Raw genomic sequence first — 27,610 nt, 5'->3', positions numbered from 1 at the left:
CAAGAACGTAGACCAGTTTGGCAGTTTCTTACAGAGTTAAAGCAAATAGCATACAACCCAGCAATCCCACGTCTAGGCACTTATTCAAGAGAAATGAAAACATATGTTCACGTAAAAACTGGTACAAGAATGTTTATAGGCGCTTTATTCATAATGACTTAAAACTGGAAACAACCCGAATGTCCATCAACTAATAAATAAACAAACTGAGGTTCGTTCATACAATGGAAAACTACTCTGCAATAAAAAGGAATGAATTACACACAAAACGGTGTGGATGAATTTGAAAATCATTATGCAAGTGATAGAAGCCAGACACAAAAGAGTGCATGTGGTATGATTCCATTTACATGAAATCTAGAAAAGGCAGAACCAGAGTGATGGAAAACAGATCAGTGGTTACCAGGAGTGAGGTCTGGGAGTGGGCATGTTGGAGGAGGGGACTGACATCAGAGGGGCCCAAGGGAATTTGGGGAAGGAGGCAAGGGGAATAGTCTCTATCATGATTATGGTGACAAGTCACATGAATGTTTATATTTTTCAAAACTCATCAAATTGTCTACTTTAAATTGGTCAATTTTATTATACATAGGTCATTCCTCAATCAAGTGATAAAACTAAAGTAGCCAGCAGCATAAGACGATATTTAAATACCAGCTGAGCAGTGGAGAAGTTAGTGTGGTTCAGAGGCAGGGTGAGCACGGGTTAGAGAAATCTTTCACAGGAAGGTGGGGTTGTGCCTTGAAGAAGGGGCGGCCTCTAGATGGGCCAAAGGACGAAGAAGGGCTTCCTGCGTGTGGAAGGAATCCGTGTCTCCCCAGAGAACGTGAAGCTTTGCATAAAGAGATTTGGTTTCCAGCTGTAGCTCTGCCTCTAGTAACTTAAATAATGTCTTGTGTTTCTTTGCATGTTAATAGCTCTTTAGGGTTTATAAAGAACTTCTGTGTTCACTACACCAAGTAACTTTGACCTTGAACTAGCAGCTCTGTACCTGAATTCCTTGACCTGCCCCCGTTCTGCTGTGGAGTTGAGTTGCTGCTCATTTCTCCGGTGACTACTGGTATGAATGTGTCAGAGGAAGGACTGGGGCGTGGACAGAGGTGACTAAAAGTTGTGAGGAAGGGCAGGGTTCTTGTGGGAAACGTCTGCAGTTTTCAGGGAGGGACCCCCGTGCCACCTCCCAGTAAGCGGCCTTCTGCCTGCGCCGCCTTCCCCGCCAGGGTGTTCTCTAACTGTCCCGCCCCAGCACCGCCTGTTTGCCCACATCCTGTGCTGCTCAGCTGCTGAGGTCCAGCGTCTGCCTCCTCCTCCTCCCCACTGAAAGCAGTTTTTGGTAAGGTCACAGTTGGTTTCTTTCCTTGAGTCAAATCCAATGACTTTGTTTCTTTTTTTTTTTTAAATCCTTCTTTACCTCTTGACAGTGAAGACTGCTCCCCTCTTAAGACGATTCTCTTGCCTTCTGGAAGAGTGTCTTTCTCCTGTCATTCTACTTCGAGCTCTTTCTTTGAGTGCCCTTTCCTGGCTGCCTGTACTGCGACTACCCTTTCAGTCTTGGTGTTGCCCAGAATTCTGTCCTTCTTTTCTTATATTACACATTATCCTGGGGTGATCACCTGTACTTGTATGATTTCAGCTGATGCCGATAACCCTAAAATGTCTCACCTCTCTCCTGAGCACCAGATTAGTATTTCTGAATCTGGGTATTTCCAACCATCCCCATCAGGTTATTCCTGAGCACCTCTGAGTTCCGTGCCAGAATGGTTCAGAACACAGATTTTGGAGCCAGTCTGCCTGAATTTGACTCCGGACTCCACCGCTTAGTAGCTATGTGCCCTAACCGCTCTCCGCCTCCATTTCATCCTCAAATGAAAACAGAATGGATGGTAGCAGCGCCCACCTCACATGATTACTTGATAAACAGGGTCTGCCACGCAGCGAGCTCTCGCTGAGCCTCAGCCGCTGCTGCTGCTTTTCCCTTAGAGGAGGAGCCCTCTGTCTTCCCGGGCCCTCTCCCTGCTCTTCGGCTCTGCTAACATCCCAGGCCTGTTCAGTCGCATGTTCAGTCCCAGTCTCAGCCAGCCACTACGTTCCCCAAACCCGAGAGTCGTTCGTGATTCCCTTTTTTCACTCTGTGTTGTCTGTTTTGCCTCCTGGAGAGCTCACGTGTACTTCAGCTCGGGACCCCTCACCTCTCACGTTCAGCAGTGTAAGAGGTGCCCAGAGGGGCTTTCTGTCTCCACTCCTGCTCTCTTGCCCACTCCTGTCTGTCCTTCCCTTTCCCTCGGAGGGCAGAGGAATCTTCCTAAAACAAGCGTAATTGTTGTGTGCGTGTATCTCGCTACGGTCTTCAGGAGCCCAGGGTTCTGTGACAGGGCCCCTGTGGCCACCATGGGATGAGAGAGCCTCAGGGAGAGACTGAGGACAGAGATGAACAAGGATGATCCGTCACCCTTCCTCCACATCCCCGCTCCACACCTCCCACCTGAGCACCGAACAGCAGCTTTGCTTTTGTCTCTCTTAGGATTGTAGACCTGCTGTCAGGAGACGCCTCTGGCTTTCAGGATGAAGTCCAAGGTCTAAGTGAGACACAAGCGGCGATTCATAAACTGTCGCCACTACTGCCCCAACCGCCCCATGGTGCTCCGTACACTTAGCACTTCGTGCATATGCTTGCTGTGTTCGTCCCTGCACCAGCAGTGCTCGGATTTCCTTGCCTACCCTCATGCTCTTTTCTCTGCCCACGTTACCTTTACCATTGCCTGATTTGCTTGGCTAACTCCTGATTGTTCCTTAAGATTCAGCTCAGCATCCTCTCTGGAAACGGTTTCCTGTCCCTACTTCAGGTGCAGTCGGGCAGCCCTCATCTTGGTCCCCAGTGCACTCCGTGTTTCCTCCGTCACCACACTGACAGTAGAACTTCTGTGTGGGCATGCCCTCCCTGCCCTGGCTGCCCCCTCGAAGAGGGCAGGACAGAGGTTTTGTGGCTTTTACTTGTTGCTGTATCCCAGGCAGGCAGCTTGCTCATTGCCTGGTGCGTAGTAGGTTCTTGGTAAATATTTGACTTACTGTCTGTCTTGATGACTTGACAGTGCAAACCTCTTAGCATGTTTTTGTTTCTTGTTTTTTTTTTAAACAGGCCCCTGCCTGTCTTGCTGACTTCCTCTCTTGCCATCTCTGACCCTCCACCCCCGTGGACGTGCACTATTCTGGCCTTATAAGCTGTTGGTACTTCCCTGAAGTCTCTCTGTGCCTTTATGTACACTTTCCCCCCTTTCAGAGTGGCTCACCCTCCCCATTTACTTCTCCCAACAAGCAAACCCCCTAACCTTCAAGGCCACGGTCCAGATAGATTTCCTCTGGGAAATGTACCTAGCCTTCAGCTGTACTCCAACAGCACTCTCTTCAGACTCATGGCGTCCTCTGATTTCAGTATCATAGACATTTTTTCCCCTTTATCCTGTTAGACATGAGTTCCTTGGGGACAAGGAACCACGTCCCTTTCCTAATTTTGTAAGACTGATGTTCCACTAGCTTCTTACTCCATATGGAAAAGTCCAGGACTTCTGACGTACCGTAAGTAGCCCTTCACAGTCTGTCTTCAAACTGTCCTCATTCTGGTCTCATCTCCTGCCACCAGCTGGGCACCTAAACCACAGCCCTGTGCCGCAGCCAGTGGTTTTCTGAGCCTGTTCCAGGTTGGACTCACCACGCATATTTACACGTTTCTTTCTTTTGTGAAATGCTAGCTGTTGGCAGGGGCTCTGTTTTCTTCAGGATAGTGTATTTTTATTCCAGTTTTTAAAATGTGTAACATTTCAGGCATACACCAAAAAAAAACAGAGTAAGATAGCAGTCCCCTATGCATATATGCATGTAGCCGAAAGAACATTTGAGAGAGAGGAGCGAGCTGAGCCTCTTTATTTCTTCCTGCCTGATCCCATTTCCTGCCCTTCTTTCTCAGAGAGCAGTGGCTGTCCTAGATGTGGTGTTTTATCATTTCCATATACGTTTTATTGCTTCAAATGTTTTATCTGCAGAAGATATGTAATATTGTTTTGCATTTTAAAAAACTGTATAAATAATACTACCTTGTTCACATTCCCTGCATGGGTCCTTTCTGGTAGAACAACATTGTTTTTAGGATTTAGCCCTATTGTTCATGTAGGTTTAGGTGATTGTAAATTGCTACCTAGTATGTCATTGTAGGACTGTCCCACAGTTTATTGACTCATTGTATTCTTGACCAGCGTTTTGGTTGTTTTCAGTTTTTCATCGTTAAACCAATTTGTAATGAGCATTCTTGTACAAACAGGAGAATCTAGTCTTTTTCTAATTTAAATTAAAAAGGTATTCTGGCAGCTCTATCCTGAGTGAATGTCAGTGTACTTGAAAGTCAGTTTCACTTCTTTCTAAAATCAGAATTACCCCTTCCGTGCAAACACCATGTGTGTCACCCTAGCATTAAGCTGGGGCTGGTACTTTGAATGCAAAGCTTTAAGCCGCTTTGCAAAATTTTCTCAGCAATTTGCAAGTCATGTCTCATATAAATTTAGGTCATTTTGCCCTAAAAATGCTAAGTGAAAGACAAAATTAGAGTGTTTAAAAAAAAATAAAAACCAACTTTGGGAACTCTATCTGTAAGGCCTGAGAAAAAAAGCCTATTAGACTGAAGAATAACAACCTGACTAAGTGTGAATTCTGTTTCTCATTCATGATAGAAAATTGGAAGTGACCTCAAATCATCTGTTCTTACATCAGCTTTCTTAAAAACAGCTGGGAGCAGTGGCCACAGCTTCCTGAGGCGGACTGAGCCCGTAGGAGATTTCCCGTTCTGTCCAACTGAAAGAGCTTACATTTGACTTGCAGCCCCCTTCCTTGCTTTGCCTTCTGCTGCTGCTCATGAGGAAGGCGGATTGTTCATCTTCTCTTTTCAAGTAAACAAACTAGCCTTTCTTCTCCGAAGGAAACAGTTTCAAATCCTTTTTGCTTTGATACCTAGGGTTCGTTTGATAATTGCCTTCAGTTGATGATAAAAGTTCCCATAGATTACCTGTGTTGTCCTTCTCTGAAGGTGTACCCTTAGGACACTGACAGAGAATCCCAGGTTTGTTGAACCCATGAAGGAGCTCCTGAGAAATGGCATTTTGTAAATTTAACAAAGTACGCTGTCTTCCTTTACCTGCCCTGTTTCGAAATGCTTACTAACACCAAAAGCTCTCTCCTTCCGGGTGTATATGTTGCCTTCCGTTTTCGTTTGGGCATCCAGTTGATGCCTTTGCGTCTTGCCACGCCTGGTCCTAAGAATCAACCACCAAAGTCCCTTCAGTCTCAAAAGAACTTCTGAAACTCCATTTATTCCAAAAAGCATGCTACAGCCAGTTAGAAGAATCTTACTCATTTCCCCCTTTTATGAATTTACATGTGACTGTGCTTTTATACACTATCTCAACATATTTTTATCTTTTAATTTTCATTGCCTGAAAAATAATTTGTGTATTAAGAATACATACCCCTAATGCAGTCTAGTATTATGTTCAGTTATTCTTTTTTGCTCAGCAGTTTCACTTCAAGGAATTTATCCCATAGGCAGTCTCACCTCAGGTTTGCTAAAAATCATGTACAAGGCTGTTCATTGCAGTGCTGTTTATAATACAGAAAAACTGGACACATTGCAATGATTCATTTTTAATGGTCTAGTTAAATTATGGTATAGCCAGATGCTGGGATATCAAGTAACTGGCACTCAGTATGTGTTTATTGAATGAATCAAGGAATATATTGTTAAGTGGGAAAAGTGCAAAGTATAGAACAGTACCTATTTTGTGGAATCAAAAACTTGGATGTATATGTCCAGTATTCATTTATATACTTGCCTTGATGCATGTGGTATTTCTGGACTCACAGACAATAAACTGCTAACATTAGTTACTAATGGGTCATGGGAATGGACGTGAGGAGAAAGTGCAATGTTTCCTTTTAACCTTAAAAAAGAAAAAAAGCAAAACAAAACTAACCCTCCAGTACAGAAAAATAAAGTGATTGAAAAAAATGCACATTCTCTTACAACTGAGTCTTTTTCCTACTTCTCTACATAGCACTTTCCACTCCATTCTCCTCACTGTCCCATATCTCACCTCCATGCTTTGCCTTCTGTTTGGAACTGTCTTCTCTTTTCTCTTGCACAAATCTCTTCCCCCAAGACTTTATATAAAGTCTAACCCCTTCGTGAAACTTTGCTGTACTATTCCATTTCAAAGAAATCTCTCTTATAAACATATGCTTGATCAGTATCATATGATTTCACGTTTATTCACTCAGTAATTATTTCACTTTTTTTTCTGCCTGCTGTATTTGAGTATAGATTTAGAGAATATTCTTCCCTCTGTTACATTTACTTTGTACACATCCAGCATTGCCAATAAATGTTTAAGGAATTTTTCCTTGATAATGTTAAATTTAATGAAATACTTGTTTTCAGGGATTAGCCCATTTAAACCATCTGAAGTAATTATGAATTTTCCTGGATTGATATTCAAATCAATTTTCTATTTAGGAAGGTATCACTAAGAAATACTAGAATAATGTTTGGGGCATTAAAAAGATACTACAGGTCATATTTTTTTGGAAAAATACATGGAATCAGAATTGTCTTTATCTTTAAGCAGTCATCTAACCCGAAGAGGAATTCTTTATTCATTAGATATAGTCGATTTAATATTAGGATCATATAATTACGTATATTTGAAGCTCTATTATTAGGCACATAAACATTTAGGATAGCTATAGCTTCTTGGTGAATTAGCCCTTTCATTACTATAGAATCTCTCTCATCTCTAGTAATAATATTCTTATCCTTAAGCCTACTTTGTCTAATGTTAATATAGCCACTCTAGCTTTCTTATGACTAGTGTTTATACAGTGAGTCTTTTGCACCATTTTACTGTTATCTGTATCTTTAAATTTACAAGTGTGGTTCTTGTAAAATAGCATGGTATTGAGTTTGGCTTTTTTATTCAGTCTGACAATCTCTGTCATTTAACTAGAGTGTTTAGGCTGTTTACATTTAATGTAAATTTGTTTTGTTCTTTGACAGTTGCTCATTTTGGTCTATAATAGTGCATCTTTTACTCTGGATTAGAATAGCCCTCTTCAGCATGGCCTTTCTGAGAATTCAGCAGAGTGTTCATGTTCAATGAGTTTTATCCATTCTCACTGGTTAGAATTTCAGCATCCCTCCAGCTTTTTGTGACTGCTAAAATCTCTGTTCAGTTTGTGGCTCCTGGATGGTGTTTCACTGCCATGCCCTGTAGGGTCTGTCTTTGCACAGTACAGCTTAGTATTTAGCCAAACACTCAAGATGACCCTTGGACAGGTTTTTTGGACCTCCCTCTTGCAATTCTCTCCAGTCTGATAATCTGCCCTGCAAATTCTAGCTGCCACAGAAACCCCAAATTCATGTCTCTGTCTTCTCAGCACAGCACAATATTCCTGTGTGCTGTTTGGGTCCCAGTTTTCTGAACCACAGTCTAGAACGTTCTTTGAGGCAGAAACGCACTATTTGGGGGCCCACGTGGATCACTTTTATTTTAAGGATCATAATCCTGCATTCATATGTTAGTCAACATCTGAAAACAGTTATTTCATATATTTTGTCCAATTTTTTAGTTGTTTACACAACAGGGTTGTTCAGTACCAGTTAATGTATTATGGCCAGAAGCAAAAATCTTATATTTATTTAAAGCCATTCTTTTTGAGAAATAAGAATATAAAGCTACAATATGGAACCATAGACTCTATATGACTGTATACTAGAGAAATAATCTAATCAATGCACCTATTTGAAAGATGAGAAAACAGAGATACAGCAAGCTCGAGTGAAAGGTTATTACACTATGAGTTACCAATAGAGTCAGTTCATGTCCCAGGTTTTCTAAATCTCTGCCCAATGTTCTTTCCATGATAGTAATCTTCTGAAAATTTCTTCTGCATTTGAAATATAATTTTAAGCGATCAAATTTTTGTTTTTAGAACCCTTATAATTTAAACATTCTCCTCACTTCATTTTTTGTTACATCAAGAGTATTGTTAATCCTGCTATTAACACAAGCATGAAAAAAAAGAATCATTTACAAGTAGTTTTTAGAGTAATTGGCATTCTGTGGAACTGTATAATTCCAGATAAAACCTAGAAAAGGAGACACTTAATTCTTGTAATGTAATTGGGGTTTTTGTTTGTTTTTTTCAGTTTGTTTTCCTTGCTGTCTAAAAAACACAACAAAGTTCTGGAACAAGCCACACAGTCCTTGAGAGGTTCGCTGAGTTCCAGTGATGTTCCTCTACCAGATTATGTAAGTAGTTACCTTACTCTGTCAATAAAAATGTTTCCTTTCATTGCTAAATTGAAAAATAACAATACCCTCCTTTCCCAAGATCTGACTGTGATCTTGGCCCCCAAGAAACCTGTGACAGGTAAGTAAAGGAGTGACATCTACATCAAGGGAAGAATTTAATGATGATTAACAAGCAGTTGAAGTCAACCCTAAATCAATGATTGTTAATAATTAGGAATCTTATTACCTTAGTCAAGAAACCACTCAAACTAATTAACAAAGAAACACAGGGGGAGATTTTATACGAGGTGTGCAAAGTTTTCTCACTGAATTCAAGGGCAAGATGTACATCTGGGTTTCAGAGAACAGGAACTTGAAATCGAAAAGCTGTTGGATTCATTTAAAATAGCCCATCTTTCTGGGGCATTTAGTTTCTGTTATCTGCTTCTTTTTGCTTCTTACTCTGCTGCTAATTTCTATAGGCCCAGTCTCTCTCTTTGCTGACTGAAATAACAACCCCGAACCCTCCTACACCCTCCCTCCCAACCCTTAACATGTCCTTGTGAGTGTCATGTCCTTTGCTGACTGATCAGAGTCCTAATTCTCGGTTCCTGGGAGAGAGAATGTAATGGGCTGTGCTAGGTCAGTATGCTGCTCTGGTCTTGTCTGCCATGGTCAGCAGAAAACAGCAGTAGCCTGTTGCATTTGTTCCATCAGCTTTAAAGATGAAGAGCTTATTGCCCCTTGACCTCAGAGGATGATGATGGAATAGAATGGCCACAGCACAGGGATGAGCATTATATAATAATAATAAGGAGAACATGTTATGAGTTCCTTTAGGATAGTGCCACTATCTGTGAACACTTCTTATATTTTGGAACATGCCTTAGATGAGGATGCTAAAAAATGTCATGTCATGAACCACAGAGGTGGTTCATCCAGCTCTAATAAGGACCCCCTCCCTGAGTCCCCAGACAACGAGGTGGGTTGATGTTTAGACACTCTGTGAGAGAATTTTTATATTCTGAGTTTGATGTGGTGATGTGTACCAGACAGCCGGAGAGTTGTTTTGCTTGTTTCCTGCTGTGGTTTGTTTCATTTTAAATGGTTGTGCTGATATGAGACTGTGGGAACAGCACCCAGTCCGGATATCAGACGCTGATAAACAGAGATCGCTGTCTGCAGCCACAGCCTGACCGGAGCTGTTTTTCTTCTCTTTTATTTATTTATTTAGTGTGTATGTGAGAGATGTTATGATCTGTCATCCCATTAAGGTATTCAGTTTAAAATTCCCAAGTACTTCTCTTTTACCAAAATAAAAAAAACCAAACAGTATCTTTTAAGATTTCCTGCTGGTTGAATATTCTCAACATTTTTTTTCAAATGAGCATTATAACTCACTTAATTCTATCCTTGTCATGACTTGTTATAAGGAAACAATTCTTTTTTTTCTTTTTGTTGAAGTACCGTCAATTACAGTGTGTCAATTTCTGGTGTACAGCGCAATGTCCCAGTCATGCATATACATACATATATTCATTTTCATATTTTTTTATTAAAGGTTACTACAAGATATTGAACAGGTAGTTCCCTGTGCTATACGGAAGAAACTTTTTTTTTAATCTATTTTTTAATATAGTGGCTAACATTTGTAAATCTCAAACTCCCAGATTTATCCCTTCCCACCCCCTTTCCCCGGTAACCATAAGATTATTTATGAAGTCTGCAACTCTGTTTTTGTTTTGTAGATGAGTTTGTAGTGTCCTTTTTTTTTTTTTTTTAAGATTACACATATGAACGATATCATACGGTATTTTTCTTTTCTCTTTCTGGCTTACTTCACTTAGAATGACAGTCTCTAGGGCCATCCATGTTGCTGCAGATGGCATTATTTTATTCTTTTTCTTTTTATGGCAGAGTAGTATTCCATTGTATAAATATACCATATTTCTTTATCCAGTCATCTGTTGATGAACATTGAGGTTGTTTCCATGTCTTGGTTATTGTATATAGTGCTGCTATGAATATTGGGGTGCATGTATCTTTTTGCATTAGAGTTCCCTCTGGATATATACCCAGAAGTGGGATTGCTGGATCATATGGTAAGTCTTTTTTTTTAGTTTTTTGAGGAATCTCCATACTGTTTTCCATAATGGCTGCACCAGACTACATTCCCACCAGCAGTGTAGGAGGGTTCCCGTTTCTCCACAGCCTCTCCAGCATTTATCCTTTATGGACTTTTGAATGATGGCCATCCTGACTGGTGTGAAGAGATGCCTCATTGTAGTTTTGATTTGCATTTCTTTGATAATTAATGATATTGAGCACTTTCCATATGTCTATTGGCCATTTGTATGTCTTCATTGGAGAATTGCTTGTTTAGGTCCTCTGCCTATTTTTGGATTGGGTTGTTTAGTTTTTTGTTATTAAGTTGTATGAGCTATTTATCTATTCTGGAAATTAAGCCTTTGTCTGTTGCATCATTTGCAAATATTTTCTCACATTCTGTAGGTTGTCATTTTGTTTTGCTTATGGTTTCTTTTGCTATGCAAAAGCTTATGAGTTTAATTAGGTCCCATTTGTTTATTTTTGCTCTTATTTCCATTGCCTGGGTAGACTTCCCTAGGAGAACGTTGCTAAGATTTATGTCAGAGAATGTTTGGCCTGTATTTTCTTCTAGGAGATTTATCGTATCTTGCCTTATATTTAAGTCTATAAGCCATTTTGAGTTTATTTTTGTGTATGGAGTGAGGGAGTGTTCTCACTTCATTGACTTACATGCTGCTGTCCAGTTTTCCCCAACACCACTTGCTGAAGAGACTATCTCTTCTCCATTGTATATTCTTGCCTCCTTTGTCGAAGATTAATTGACCATAAGTCTGTGGGTTTATTTCTGGACTCTCTATTCTGTTCCATTGATCCATATGTCTGTTTTTATGCCAGTACCACACTGTTTTGATTATTGTAGCTCTGTAGTATTGTCTGAAGTCTAGGAGAGTTATTCCTCCAGCTCCATTCTTTTTCTTCAATTTTCCTTTGGCAATTCTGGGTCTTTGGCGATTCCATATAAATCTTAGGATCATTTGTTCCAGTTCTGTAAAAAACTGCCCTGAGTAATTTGATAGGGATCGTATTAAATCTGTAGATTGCCTTCAGCAGTATGGCCGTTTTAACAATATTGATTCTTCCAATCCAAGAGCATGGGAAGTCTTTCCATTTCTTTAAGTCTTCTTTAATTTCCTAATCAGTGTTTTGTAGTTCTCCATGTATAAGTCTTTCACCTCCTTGATCAGATTTATTCCTAAGTATTTTATTGTTTTGGATGCAATTTTAAGAAGGATTGCTTCTTTACTTTCTTTTCCTGTTGATGCATTGTTAGTGTGAAGAAATGCAACTGAATTTTGTATGTTAATATTGTATCCTGCTAGCTTGCTGAATTATTTTATTAGCTCTAGTAGTTTTTTTGTGGAGCTTTTGGGGTTTTCTATATACAGTATCATGTTGTCCACATATAGTGACAGTTTTACCTCTTCTTTTCCAATTTGAATCCCTTTTATTTCTTTTTCTTACCTGATTGCTGTGGCTAGGACTTCCAAGACTGTGTTGAATTGAAGTGGTGAGAGTGGACATCCTTGTCTTGTTCCAGATTTTAGTGGGGAGGTTTTCAGTTTAAGAAAACAATTCTAATTGTTCCTTGAAAAACCTCAGTTGGGGCCAAAGTGGCAATGGGGATTATGTTTATTAAGAACTTGAATTTTGTTCATCTTTAAATGTTTTGTCATTTTTATATAGTTATTGATTTATATAGTATTCCTGTTTAATTCCACGAAAATATGTTGAATGTATATAGAACTGAGGTTGCAGTATTCTCCTTTAATCAGAGGCCAGAAAATTGGTATTTCTTGGAGAAAATGTGTCATATTTAACAGTATTTAGCAAACTTGTAGTTGATTATGCAATGAAAGGACAAGTTGAACTCGTAATGGACAGATGCTACTATTGAATGGTACAGTTTTTAGAGTCATTGACTTACTGTTTTCTTCTTGGATGAAATTTTCACTAAGTAAAAGTGAATTTCTTAAGTCATCTGATTCCTAGTAATATAAGGAAAATTCTATTTGGAATCTGTCATTGACAGTCCTTATTTTCACATTTGTGTGTATGAGACTTTGCAAATCACAGATTTTCCAAATGGATTTATGAACTTGAATTTTGGTGCCTTTCCTCAGAGTTAAGTAAAAAGAGTGAGTAACATGAATTCAGTAGTAGTGGTAACTGAATCACCCCAATCACTGATCTGATAGGTGATTAAAGAAAACAGTAGCAACCTTACAAGTCAGTGCTGCAGTATGTTTTTCTTTGGGTATAACTGATGTTTTTATCCATCATTCCCATTGCTCAACACACTATGTATAAGTGAGTTAACATCTGAAACCATGTTCTCATTGTCATTCTGTTTTAAGTTGGTCATTAACTGGGAAAATAAAATATGTTTCTTCTTTTTTCTTCCCCAGATATGTTACTTGTTAAGTGTCTTTGCCAACAACCACCTAAAATTCTGTGTCCTAGACTAAAGCTTTAGACCACTTGTTTGTAAAAGATGGAAAAGGAATATGAAAGGCTTTTAATGCAGCAGTGGTTACCCTGATGTATACTTTCTACACTAAGATTGAAAGAAATATATTAGTAAAGAGTTTGGATAAGTGCTTAAAAATAAGGATGTTTTTCTTCTCATTGTAGTACATAGAGTACTTCAGTCTACCTAGAGATTTGAGTTTATTAAGAAAATGTTTATTCTCATTATACTGAATAATTCACCAGTCAGTTGAGTAACAACATACAAAGCAAATAACAAGTTACAAAAACATTAGTCTTAGTACTTTAGTACAGCCATGTTTATCTGAACATCTCAGGGGAAACCTGAAGATTTCAACCAACTTTAGATAATGAGGAAATGCCCTGGCTGCTTACGGGAAAATAAAACGAAAATTGCACTCAAGTTCTCTGTGGGGAGAGAGAATCCCCACTACATACTACAGTGATAGCTGGTCAGAGAGTGATAAAGGTATCTAGGAAAGCTGGTGAGGTTCAATTGACTGAGCTCTGGTGTCTATATAGGGTTTCATAAAATTTAATTCAGTGACTAAAAAGGCCAGGAGAAAATTGTTAAAGAAGAACCTTTCAACAATTTTTAGATAAGAATAAATTTCTAGAACAACTTTGGTCATATAACATAGAATCTGAATATAGAAAATGAAGCAAAAATAGTAAATGAGTTATACTTGCTTTTTAAATATAACCGTGACTTTTAATTATCAGTACTGTCACAGTATAATGTAAGTTTTGTTTCCCTACTTTCTAACAGTTATCTTAGCAGCTGGTTGAGATGAGAGGAATCATAGGTGGAATCATAAGGAACCAAGTTATGTTGCCCCATGATCATCAAATAACTTTTGAAACCTTTTGAAACCTTTTCAAGGGATAGACTTTCCCATCTCATCCCAAATGTAAATGCAAAGGCACAAGTCAAAAATACCCTGGCCAAAAAGAGTAAGGAGCCAGATCAGAAAAATCAGCGAAAGTATAAATAGTAACTAAGAGTTTATCATCAACTTGCTAAGCCAGTGCAGTCTTCCCTCCACGTCCATGGTTTTGCTTTCCATGGTTTCATTTACCATGGTCACCCGCAGTCCAGAAATATTGAATGGAGAATTCCAGAAATAAATAATTCATAATTTTAAATTTCACGCCTTTAGAGTAGCATGATGAAATCTCTTAACATCCAGTTCCATCCCGCCTGAGACGTGAATCATCCTTTTGGCACATTCCGACCTTTAGTCACTTGGTCGCTATCTCAGTTGTCATCAGATGGACCGTCGTTATATCACAGTGCTTGCGTTCAAGTAATGCTTATTTTACTAAATGACCCAAAGCACAAAAGTAGTGCATCACGCTGGTAATTCAGATATTCTTTTACTGTGTCCAATTTTTGAATTAAACTTTTATCATAGGTATGTAGCTATAGGAAAAAACATAGTATACAGTTCCCTCGGTTTCGGTATTCGGTGCCCCCACCTATTTCAAAATCTAAGGATGCTCATGTCCCTTGTATAAAATGGTATAGTCCAGTCAGCCCTCCACATCCTCAGATTTCAGATCCTTGAATTCACCCAACCACAGATGGAAATTTCAATCCAAAATTGGTTAAATCCACAGAAGTAAAACCACAGAATGTGGAGGGCCAGCTGTATATTTATTAGGAAAAAAATCCACATGTAAGTGGACCTGCACAGTTCAAACCTGTGTTGTTCAAAGTTCAGCTGTATTTAGGGTTGGTGCTACCTGTGGTTTCAGGTGTTCGCTGGGGTTCTTGAAAAGTATCCCCTGCCAATAAGGGAAGACTACTCTAATGCTATTGACAACACACACACACACACACACACACTCTTCAGGGGTTCTCAGAGTCTCATTTTCACTTTCATTCTCTCAGGACAATACAACAGAGTTGTCCAAAGGCTACGTGATGAGTAATAATGTTAATCTGACAGTTAATAGAATGCGTACTTGTATGTTCTCATGTTTTAATTTTTCTTGGTTTTAATTTCTAATGTGGTAAATACCAATACATGTAATTCACATAAAAATAGCTTTTTGAGAGCATCGTTGACTTTTAAGAATATGAATGGGTTTTGAGAACCAATGGTGTATATGAACTATTACACACACAAATACACAGAAAGAACATTTAAATATACGCTGTCTCATATTCTATAATTATTTCTTTTATGCGCTTCTCAGTAAGACTGAAGTTTGAAGACATGAAGTCTGTTGTATCCTAGGCTGGAAAAATTGACTAAATATTAACCAATTAATTGATAAGGATGATGCTCTGTTAGGTGTCTAACACTAAAAAAGAGTCTTAGACCTACCTCATATCTGTGTGACTTATAATTTAGTTTGATCATTTTTCTCATTGATTTTTGCATGATTTTTATGTCAGAATTGATGCATGTTCAAACATTAGTTGTAGCATTTTTCTTTTAGTTCAATATAAGTAGAACAGGTTGTTCAACCTCCACTTGATCTAACAGTTTGCTGTCTTAAGTTGTAAGTTCCAAAAGAGCAAAAGTTGTGTGTTTGAAATTTATTTTGATCATCATTGCTTATCATTAACATTCTATATGGAACCCTAACATTTTGCTCATTCTGCATTATGTCATTTGATACCTTTTTAATTGATAGCTCTTATAATAATCTTTAAGCTCTTGTTTATAAGTTTTATATCTGCTTTTAGACATTTAATTTCTTCAGAAATGTATTATGGGGTATTCTGACCTAATTCCATATGACAAGAAAATCTAGATTCAGAAATTTTTCCATTTTTCCTCCTTTTCATTTTAGGTCATTCTGGTTTGAAGATTCCTTATCAGTGTTTACTTTTTAATTCAGATCTCAGAGTCATTTGACTGAAATAGTTGATGGATTGGGTGATATTGAAAACTATCTTCAGCCATTTGTTTTGTACAATATTGAGCTAGTGTCAAAAGGCTTCTCTTCACACACACATACAAGGAACTAAATACAAAAATTCACATACGTACGACTCTTTGTATTTCACACTGTTAGTTCTTGATGAGACTCTCACTTACTGATTTGTCTGTCGGATTTAAACCCTGGAGTAGAGAATCTCACACTTACATAACATGGAAACAATTTCTTCTTTAGAACAACTGATTTTAAAAATCAAATAAACGAAGCCTGTAGCAAGTGAGCAAGCTCCTCACCCCATCCCTGTCAGTTTTTTTCTCTAGTTTAAAACCAGTCCTGACTTTAACATAATCGGACCGATTTTCTTGTTTGTGTTATGACTTGGCTTTGTATGCATTTCTGAACTAGGAGTTCCAGAAATGTTCCGAGAATGCTTCTAAGGACAAGAATCCCCTCTTGTTTAAAAGAAAAATAAATTCCTCCATTCTTAAAAAGCACACCTGAGTTGGGGGAGATACTATTGCCCTTTCTCTATTCCTACAGAGGCAGTTTGTCTTTTCCCTTCTTATGGAGTATGGTAGAATATTTTAGAAGATTTTTTTAAATTATAATTTAAAATACTTAAATAACTTTTATGTTCCTTTCTCTGCTTTATAAAAGGAAATAGGATGTGTTTGCATTGAAATCCGGCAATGATTAATTATTTCTAAGTGAAGTTTAAAGAATATAGAAAAACTAACCTATGCATATTAAATTCAGTAGCAATATGTGATAAATTTGTAAAAACCGGTGATCACGGTTTCTGTCTTTCCCCTTCCTCCCCTTCCTATTGTAGTGAAAATATTTTTACCTGCTGCTGAACAGAGATAATACAAAATCATCTTTTCCTAAGATTCTTCAGACTTGCTTTTTTAATAAGAAATCATTATTTTAATTTTATTTGCTCAAATTTTGATTTTTCCGGCCCCCTCTCTTTCTCCTTTTCTGCCTGAGTTCATAGTTCTTAATAGGAAGAAAAGAAGTCTACTATTTGGAATTTTCTTTGATATATCCTTGATTTACATGGCAAATAGAAAGCAGCTGTCTATTTAAGCATCTAATTCTTGAAACCATAGTCCCCTCAAGCGTCATCTGGAAATAATGTAGCTTGTAAAACAAAGCTAAGAAGAAAAGGCAATGTTTGTTTTATGTGGGATGAATGATTTCTGTTGGGGTCCTTTAATTCGGCTATTATGAGGGTTATTAAAAAGCAGTATTACAAAAGAGGTTTAAATGAAAAGAATTTTTTTGAGCTGGTATCTTATTATTACAGTTGATTATAGTCAAAGCTGCAAATATTTTATAAATGGCACTTTATTATAGTTTCTCCAAATAAGACCCCCAAAAACTAGTAATCTTACTCATTGTATGAGTGGAAATTCAGCTCTTTCCATAGTGGATTTAATTTCTGAAAACAAATTGTATTTGAGAATTCAGCTCTGCCTGTTTTCCTGGAAATTTCATGGCTTTCTGAAAAATTCTTAAGAATTATTAAAGGAATATTTGGGGATTACCTTATAAATGCAGAAATGAACATGAAAGCATCAGAGTTTATCTAGCCTTCAGGTGTTATCAGAAGATTCAATTAACGCCAGATAAAGTTAAGCCTAAATTGTTTCTTATTCATAAATGTGAATTTGAGGACCTCAGTTACGAGAAGTGGTATACTTTGGGAAGCAGAAGACAAGTTAATTTGTGCTTTGACAGTTGCTAAAGGTTAGTCCATAATTGGAGTGTATTGGTTTTCTTGATTTGTTAACACAACAAAGTAGTTGTTTTTGGATAGTTGACATATAAATAGAGCAGGCATGGTTAATTATTTTCACGAATTTGAGTCTAATCTCTCACCTGGTATCTTCTATGATCTCGAATTTGTGTTTTGACTGAAGTCATGAGAATATTGTGTTGCTCTGAAAAGTGTCTTCTTGTCTTTTAATCTACAATGCTGATTGATCAATTTAGTGACTGAATTAATGACATCCTTTTTAGGTCATATTCTAAACCTAAAAAGCACTGTGCCTTAAATAATCAGGTATTAACTCTCTTAGGAAGTTGTATCATACTAGTCAATAAATTCAAATTAGGGTAAGAGTAACTTCTGTTTCATTGTTAGTAGTGCTTTAGCTCACTAACCAATTCCAAGCCCTAAATTTCCCATACCCATTGTGACGCTAATGTGAATTACTAATATTATCCAGGCTAACAGTAATACCAGTTATAAAAGAGTAGTACGTGTATTTAAAAAAACTCCATATGGTACTTGAAATTCCTTATTTTTTTTTTCATCCAGCAAGTAGTGAGCAACTATGTCTTCACAGGTACTTTTCTCTGCCCTGTGAAGACATGAATGGCGATAAAAATCCCTGCTCTCAAGAAGCCTACATTCTAATGAGGAGAGATGGATAGTGATTGTATGCAGGGACTAATGAATGAACAAATGAATGAGACGTTAGAAGTAAAGAAGAATAAAGGGATTGGGAGGGCTAGCGATGGGAAGATAGCAGTGTAATGGGTGGTCGGTGGAAAGTATGCCTCGGTGAGAAGTGACATTTGAGCAAAACCTAAAGGAGGAGAAGCAGTGAGTCGTGTGGCTCTCTAGAGGCAGTGTGTTGTAGGAAAATGAAATGGGGTGAGAGGGCTTGAGACAAGAGCCTCCGTGAGCCCTGATGGGTATTGTGGCTGGGAAGGAGATTATCTGGACCATATTTATAATCATTTTGAACAAATGCTTATTGAGGACTGATCCAGAAAAGTTTTGGTTAGAGCAACTGCCTGAAAATGAGAAGACCTGTGTTCTGTTTTTTCACCTTTACTTTCTGTGGGCTTGGGTAACTTATTTTGCAATTCTGACCCTTGATTTCCTTGCCTTAAATTGTATCTTAAAGTAGATTTGTGTGTGTGTGATTTCTTTAACATTGTCTCTGGTTCTATTAGTTCTATGAAGATACCCTGGATATATAGAAAGGGGTTTGTATTGCTGCAGTGCACAGTTACAGGAGACTCCACTCTCATTCTGTGTGTGAACCATGCCCCCTGAAACATCTCCTGGAATGCAGTGCATGGTGTGCCCTGGAGTGATACAACAGTAGTGGGCCCGGGTGTGTGAAGAGGCTCAATAGGAAATACGGAACGAAGATGCAGATCCTTTCTTTAAGGATTTGAGACAGACATTTGTAGATATCGCAGAGTGATGTACATATTCAGAGATAATATAAATATCAGCTAATTTTTTGATAGAATGCTACAAATAAAAGGCTCCTCCGAGAAAGCATCATAGAAATTTTGAGTGGTTTTTATGAGTCTTACAGAATGGAAGGGCCTTTAAGAGTCAGTATGTATAGTTGTTAGGAGTATAAGCTTTGGAAGGGTTAGGTATAGCTCAGTGGTAGGGCACATGCCTAGCATGCATGATGTCCTAGGTTCGATTCCCAGTACCTCCATGAAAATTTTTTAAAAATTTTTAAATAATAGAATATAAGCTTTGCGAAGAGAATTCTTGGAAGATGGACCCAGCCTCATAGGTTTTTCGTTTTTTCAGATTTCCTCCATGAAAACAACAAATAGAATGCATCGACAAATACAACATCTACAACAAAACTAGGTGACAGAGTAGCCACATAAAACCCAAAATACAAGAGGGTGGGTACAGACTGCTCAGATCCTTGCAGTATCTGTGCAAGAGGAGCTGAAGGGCAGTACTAAGACACCCAAGGGAGCTGAGAAGTAGCCAAAAGGGGTTCATTGGAAAGAACACAGACCAGTTTGAGAAAAGTGCCTGAAACTGGTAGGGGTCCGCTGTAAGATCTGCTGGGGTTCTAGCCGCTGGGCCCCATCAACTCTTAAAACTAAATAGCTAAAGCTCTCTTTCGGGACCAAGCCCCATCCATTGCTGGAAATAGGGCCCCCAGAGGAAGGAGGTCAGGGACAATAAGCAAAGAAAAAAGAAAGTTGAGGTAAGTGTAAGGTTGGAGAAGAGAGCCTAGAGATCCCAGGAAGTACATGGCCGTATTTCTGAACACTTCACATAGACAAAGAAAAGGTCGCTCTCAAGTCTTGAACCCACCCTCCATACTCAGAAGTGTCAGGAAAACTTTAGTAAAAATGAGCAAAAGAGAAAAATCACAGTCAAATCCAGTGCAAAGATAGAAGATGAAAGAGAATAAGGAGAATCATCATATCTATATTGACAATGAAAGCATATGAACCGACCAAATAGATGAAAACTACTCAGTAACTTTTCCAACAACTAAGAGAAGCTAAGAAAATGATACAAGATATAACAGAACAACATAAATCAGAATTACAAAAACTGAAATGGTTAAATTTTATTTAGAAATAAAATTAGGAATGAAAAGTCATTTCAGAGATGTAGATTATACACAAAGGTAAAGTATTTAGTAAATTAAATAGATAATGCCTTAAGAAAAATAGAAGATGAAAAGGAGGAAATCTTGAAAGCAAAAAGAAATAAAAGAAATAACAAGGGTTTGAGAAAATGACTAAATACTATAGGCAAAAATCCAACTCAGAAAATGGGAATCTCTCAAAAAGAAAAAAAAAGGCTAAAAGCTGTACTTTAAGGAAACTTTCCTAAAATTATGAAGAAAAAAGACTTGAAACTATGTGTTGAAAACGCATATACCATATGCCTTGGGAAATCAACCCAGGACAGCAAATACCAACACATATTCTAGTGAAATTGCAGAGTTACAAAGATAAAGAGAAAAAAATTTGAGGGGTACTCAGGCAAAAAGACCAGGTCACTTTTAAGGGAAGAAAATAAAATTGTCAGCAGACTTTTTGGCAGTGTTTTATGCCACAATAAAAATGGAATAACATTTTTAAGATACTCAAGGAAAATAAATGTAAGCCAAGGATTTTCTATCCCACCAAACTGACTTGCAAGTAGGAGAGATGCAATCTTATGAAATCTAGGGCCTCTGAGAACATTGTTCCTTTCCTGAGGGCTCTAGTGGAGTGGAGTGGTCAGCAAAGATTTTCTATAAAGAGCCAAATGGTAAAAATCTTAGACTTTGTAGCTACATGCTGTCTTTATTGCATTTCTTCGGAGTGTTTTGTTTTGTTTACAACCCTGTAAAAATGTGAAAAAAAAACCATTCTTAGCTCAAAGGCCATATTAAAACAGGCCACAAATCTCATTTGGCCCATAGTTCATAGTTTGCCAACGCCTGTACTAGAGAAAGAACTTCAGGCAACCATGATGACTGGAGAAGCACAAACACAGAGACTGGTGATGAGCGTTATCTATTTTTGCTTGTGGAACTAACATCAAATGACATTCATAAAGGAGAGAGTGTAGTGTAGTATTTAAAGGCTGTGTCTCTGCCAATGCAGATATATCACAACTATTCAAATATGGAGGGGGAAGTGGGGAGAACATGTGAGAAGTGGAGTAAACTTGCTGATTGCCTAACAGTTAACTGGGAGTTAAAAATATTACTTCAGATCAGCTGCTGGGAGAGGAGTGGGAGGAAGAAGAGGTAATTAGCTAATTTAGTATTGTTTACAGTAGCAAGCCAATAGAAAATGACAAAAAATAAGAAGACAGGAATTATGTAAAGTTATTCACATAAAGGTAACTATTAGAACAAAACTACAGACTTCCTGAATACTAAAATAAAATATAAAAAGAAAGCAAATAAAGTAGACCACATATGGAAGGACTGCTTACATAAAAGACTTAGATACATATAAATGTAACATAAAATTATATGTGAGAGCTTTGAAATCAGACAAATTGATCTTCAGTCTTTAACTCCATCAATAAGAGCTTTGAATGAACTTTGATACATTCACACAATAGAGTATAATCCAGCCATAAAAATGAATGAAAAATATTTCTGTATGAAACTCTGTATGTTACCATATAATTCTCAGGATAAGCTATTGATATCCATTTATATTTATGTTTGAAAAAACAATGGAAAGATAAACTTTTTTTTAATTTTAATAGTTACCTTATAAGGAGAGTGAAAGAACAGAATGAAAGTGATGGAGTGATAAACCTAGACTTTGAGGAATTCTGATTTTTCAAATTTAACTTAACAACTATGTAAATAATCTTAAGTTTAAAAAAATTTCCTTCAGTAGAGTTGGACTGAATATTTGTGAGCAGTCTCTGAAATTTAAATAAATTGAAATAAGTAGACAAATATATATCCAGTGGGTGGAATAACCAAACATCCAAGTGACTCTTCATCCCTGGTAGGCTTGAAGACACAACTGAAAAAAAAAAGAAACTGTTTTTATTAATTATATTTGTGTAGCAACCTTGGTATTGTTATTTCAAGGCATGTGTTTATAATGTGAGATAAAGCAAGTAATTGTACAGTGTTCTAATTTTGTTTTCCCCGTTGCCTTGGGAACCTGGATTCTTGGCATGGGAGCAGTATATGTATATAGATGTAAAATAGAAGAGATTGAGTAGAAACTCTTTGATCTCAGTTGAATAGGAAGTCTCTGTACGAACTCGGGTTTTTGTTTTTCAGTTCCTGTAGCTCATGTCTAGTCATTCTGCATCTGTTCTTTGAACTCAGAAGCAGTGACCAGCCCAGTAACACAGCATTGAGCATCACTAGCAACCAGATTTCCACTAACAGGAACAAAGAATATATGCTGCCTTTCATGTAAGATGGTAACAAAATAATAGATGTAGGAAAGCTCCTCTTTAGAGAAATACTATAGCTGATTACTGAAAAGGGAATGATACAATGAGAATATCACCGTTTTGCAAACCTTAATAAATTAGTGAGCCAAGCAGTGAACACGAGTGGCTGCTGACTTACAGAAAGAGACAACCAGACGTTATGTGCCTCCTGATGTAGAACACACCATCATTCAGGAAGTAGTCTTGCTTTTAAAACCAAAAACAAAACCACAAAAACAAAACAAAACAAAAAAACTAATCTGATCAGGTCTCTAGATTCATCTACCAATTTACTGGAAATATCCAGAACAGAGAAATAAGAAACACCACCACCAAAATCCAGATTGCAGGACACCGCATAGGACAAATGACCTGGTTTATTCAACTAATAAATTACAATGAGAAAGGAGACAGAAACACCCTTTAATAAAGTCCAGTTGTGACATAAAGACTTTATTTGGCTCCTCATTCTAACAAACTGTCATTAAAAAAAGAACAAAAACCTTTTTCTTTCTTTTTTTTTTTTTTTTTTTGCCTAATTAGAAGGTTGAGGACTGGCTGGATATTTGATAATTTTCAGAGATTACTAATAACTTTTTATGTGTGAGAATGGCATTATGGTTATAGTTTTAAAAGAAGAATCTGTATCTTTTGGAGATACCTACCAATATACTAATGGCTGAAAGATATGTCTGGAAGTTGCTTCAAAATGGCACTTGAGGGGAGGAAGTGAGTGAGTATAAAGAAACAATACTGGTCCTGAGTTGATAATTATTGGAGCTGGGTTAGTAGGTAAAATGGAAGTTCATTATACTATCCTGCCTATGTTTGTATTCATGTGAAATTTTCCAATTAAAAAAGTTAAAGAGGGTGCACAACAATGTGAGTATACTTAACACTACTGACCCAGTAGAAAAATGGTTAGGATGGTAAATTTAATGTATATTATACCACTTTTTTTTTTTTTAAGTTGAAGAATATGAGCATTGGTCTCTGAAAAAACTGGGTTTAACTTTCATGTGATCTTGACCTTAACCCCAACTCTGCTCTTTGGTTTTCTCATTTGTTAAATAAAAAACAGTAATACCTTGCCCATGAGATTGTTGTACAAATTAAATGAGATACTGCGTGGAAGGCCCTTTGTGCAATATTTGGCATATAACTGTATAACTATATAAATATGTACTGTGTAAATGTTAGTGGCCATTATTCCTGCCACTAAGATTCTACCACCTGAACGATAGGACGATATGTCCTTTGTTCTCCTATCACTGAAAACTAAAGCTTATTACTAGGAATCCTGTTAAAAATTCTCTTTTCAGTGTACTGTGGCATAATGGAATAAGCTGACTCTGCAAGCTAGACTTAACTCTTGAGTTTTAGCACTTGCTTGATATATGCTCTTTTGGTTAGCAAATTATTTAATTAGTGGCCTTAGAGGAGTTACTGTAGCCCTGTGAGCTTTGGTCATCTCATCTACAAAATGAGGATGCTAATGCCTACTTTGTAAGTTGGATTGAATATTAGGATTATGCATATAATGTTCTTGACTTACTGCCTTGTTCTTAGTAGGTTTTCAGTAAAGATGGATGTTATACCATGATTGTATTCATTTGTATGTGAGTATCATTGTTCAGGAGTGGAAAGTAAGACGGGCTTTTTCATATCTTTCCTGGGCAAAATTTATCTGATCATAAGAATAATATATTTCTGATTTAATTATGGCCTTATATTTAACGTGGGTTTAATAGAACATACTGTTAAATCATATCTGTTTTTCTCAACTTTGGAAATTTCAGTGTCTATCTTTTCTTTGTTTCGCTGGGTTTTGTTTATCAATAGAGGCTTACACCTTTCTGTTTAGAGCAATGAATATTCCGCAGGAGGAGTGCTCTGTTGGTGATTATGGCAGATTAAAGATAACTGCAATAGTGATGCCCAGTGTTAACTTTCTTTTCTTCTAGTAACACATGAAAATTCTACACCAAAAAGGACTTGTTAGGTACCAGATGTAAGTAGAAAAGTGCTCTTCCTTTCCCAGTAGAGATTCAAGTACAACAGAGACGAGGTCTGCATGTAACAGAGGTGCTTTAGAACTGACTTCAGAAATACAGTGGAGGTGACTGCTCCAGTCTCTTTCTAACTCTGTACTCTCTGTATTTCTTTTTGTCTCTGTTTATCGCCCTTTCTAAATACTTTATTCCTTCTCATTGAGTAACTCAGCATGACATTTCTCCCACTGTAGCACCATCATCATTGCTTACAGAGCACTCACAAGAGCTGGAGCACTGGAGAACTTACATGATGCTGGGAGGCCTGGCCATTGTCAGTCAGTAACACCACAAAAGGGAGCCACGGAGATTTTTTTTTAATGAATTGACTGTAGAAAATGTATAATCTCAATATGTAAGTAATCATATGCATCTACTTACTTTCCCAGAAAAAAGGAAGACATTGAAGTTTTTATTACATAAATCATTGATAAATCTTAATGTCTGAGCTTCAGTTTCTTCATCCAAGAACAAAGACTCTGGAGTCAGACATAACTGGACTTGAATCCTGCTTCTCTCTCTTAGTAGCTATGTGATGGTAAGGAAATGACTTAATCTTTTGAGTTTTAATTTCCATTTCTGAAAAAAAAAAGTCGCAACAGTCCTACTGTTAGTTACTTGTTCATTTTTAAATAGGATTAAATGTGGTAAATACAAAAGTAAAACAGAGCATAAATTCAAGGAGGGGCGTCATCCATTCAAAATGTATGATGTTTTTCATGTCATAGTTTGCCCCCAGGCTTTGAGTATACAGTGAGGAATAAGCAGGCATGGATTCTGCCCCACTGCAGGGAGCTAGCAGAGGGAAAAGCTAGATCAATTAGCAAGCAAATGAATACACACTTATAAATAGGGTTAGAGAAAATAACTATAACATAATGCAAGAGAATCATGAGAATCCTAACTGTGATTTGGGGATATGGGGGAGCTGGGTATTTGCTCAGTGAGAAAGCGATATTTAACAGACCTGAGAGATGAGTAAGAGTCGGCCAGAGGAAGAGTGGGAGTAGAGTGTTTTTAACAGCATATGCAAAAGCCCTGAAGCAGGACAGGGCTCTGTTTATTCAGGAAACTGTAAGCAGGCCAGAATGTCTTGGAGTGTGGATGTAGGAGGTGGGACGGAGGGGTGGGGGGACCAGCATAAATGAGACTGGAGGTATCGGTCAGTGTCAGGCCACGCCAGGCCTTCTTACTCATCGTAAGATGAGTTCACTGCAGATGTTATCCACAGTTTGGCATAAAGTCATTAAAGGGTTTTGAACAATGGAGTAACTGGCCAGATGTGCCCTTTGAAAAGAATACTGTAGAAAAGTGATTTAAAGAGGTGAGAGATGACTCAACCTGTTAACTCAACCTGGTGAGAGATGATAGTGGCTTAGAACTCAGAGAAGTATGGCCTGGAGGTGGAAACGTAGATGTCGTCAACCAAAGTCAGACACTCAAATTTTGTGAGACTGATGAGAGCACAATGTGAGAGAAGGTGGTATGAGAAGGAAACGGGTCCCGGCGGAGCTCTGAGGGGCCTCCAACCCTCAGAAGTTGGGTAGGAGAGAAAGTGCATGGTGTCAGGTAGGCATGTTTTAAAGAGGAAGAAATGGCGAGCCAATTGTGAACTGAAGATTGAGGCTGAGATGAGGATTAAACATATCCACTGGATTTGGTAAAACAGAGATGGCATCTGGGCGTGTAAAAATGGGAATTCTTTTGAATAGTATAAACTGACAGTTATCTAGATTAATCATAAGGAGATTCTTTTAGGAATTAGATTTTTAAAATTGAAGTTTAAGAAAGAAAAAGTACAACATTGCTTATTCTTGATCTCCTGGTTAACCTTTCTTACCTTAAAATATGTATATACCCCTGTTCCTACTTCTTAGCATACCCACCTTGATGAAGTTTTGCGGTGGGCTAATGATCATAGTTAAGCTTGTTTAAAATGCAAGTTATATGTCAGTACTGTAATTAATAACAACTCATGATAATAAACCTCATCATAGTTAAATATCCTGATTACTTTTCTTTAAATCTGTACATCTATCAGATTTCAAATTAAGTTATGCTTAATAAACCAAGTGAAAAGGACGGAAGTCAAAATGTGCCGTATTCCCACAGCTCAGGTTATAGGGAGCTCCAGATGGTTTCCTCATAGTACTGGAATTATTTCCCTGAGATTGCAGAATATATTTAACTATCTCTTACTTTATATAATAAGCTTCGCGTTCACCATCTCATCCATGGTTCAAAGGAAATACTCTTTGAAAGCATGTATAAATATATAAATGCTTTACAAATGTTTGTCATCTTCCTCTCAAAAAATATAGAGGAAGAGGTTTTGAGAACTGAGTAGAAATGAGGAAAATGAATGCTGTGTAACAAAGGATGATGGAGAGGGAGAGGGAGTGTGTGTGTGTGTGTGGCTTCTGAAAAAGCTTTAGATTGTTTTTTTCTTTTCAGTCTTTCATCCCAGTGTCCTTACTATTATATTACTTATGTAAAGCCTTCTGTCCATTGAGTTCAAAGCACTTACATTCATCAAGTCATTTATTTCTTTGGATTTATTGAATGGGTGCCCATTGTTCAAAAGCCCGTGGGCGTAAGTACAAAGTTATAAAAGCACACAAATTAAATGTAATAGCGCAGGAACAGGAGAATTGTCAGCAGGATAACTGCTGTGCCTATTGAGAATGCCAGACTCTTATAAAGAAAGAAAAGGGGAGAAAAAGAAAAGGAATAAAACAGCCAACTAGGATTCGTCATACTCTGAGAGTTACAAAATAAATTTGTCAGTCAAAAGCAATGACCATAGGGTACAGTTGAGAGAGGCCTTATGGAATTTAGAAGGTGCTCTGGCAAATGGTCCAACTCTCATAGACTCACATTCTACTCTAGTAATGAAGCATGAGAAATTATTACTCGCTCTCCCTCATTTTGCAGATAAGATACTCAGATACAAGAAGATTTGGTTAACTGCCATTGTCTCAAAGCAGTGTCATACAATTTGAAGCGTGACCTTCTTCTGAGATCCCCAGTTAAAT

At 37.6% G+C, this 27,610-nt stretch overlaps 1 protein-coding gene across 7 annotated transcripts in view; it reads left to right on the top strand.

Annotated features, from left to right (window-relative positions):
* Window positions 1-27,610, top strand: part of DYM (dymeclin) — a 309,224-nt gene that overhangs the window by 197,702 nt on the left and 83,912 nt on the right. For all 7 annotated transcript variants that reach the window (XM_031441938.2, XM_031441942.2, XM_031441940.2 and 4 more), the window contains one exon: window positions 8,246-8,348. In XM_031441938.2, coding sequence (XP_031297798.1) covers window positions 8,246-8,348 — 103 coding nt within the window. The remainder of the gene's footprint in view (window positions 1-8,245; window positions 8,349-27,610) is intronic.

The sequence above is a fragment of the Camelus dromedarius genome, chromosome 28 (assembly GCF_036321535.1).
Source record: "Camelus dromedarius isolate mCamDro1 chromosome 28, mCamDro1.pat, whole genome shotgun sequence".
In the NCBI taxonomy this organism is placed as follows: domain Eukaryota; kingdom Metazoa; phylum Chordata; class Mammalia; order Artiodactyla; family Camelidae; genus Camelus; species Camelus dromedarius.
Note: the sequence above shows the minus strand (reverse complement) of the source record. Positions and strands in the feature narration are given on the sequence as shown.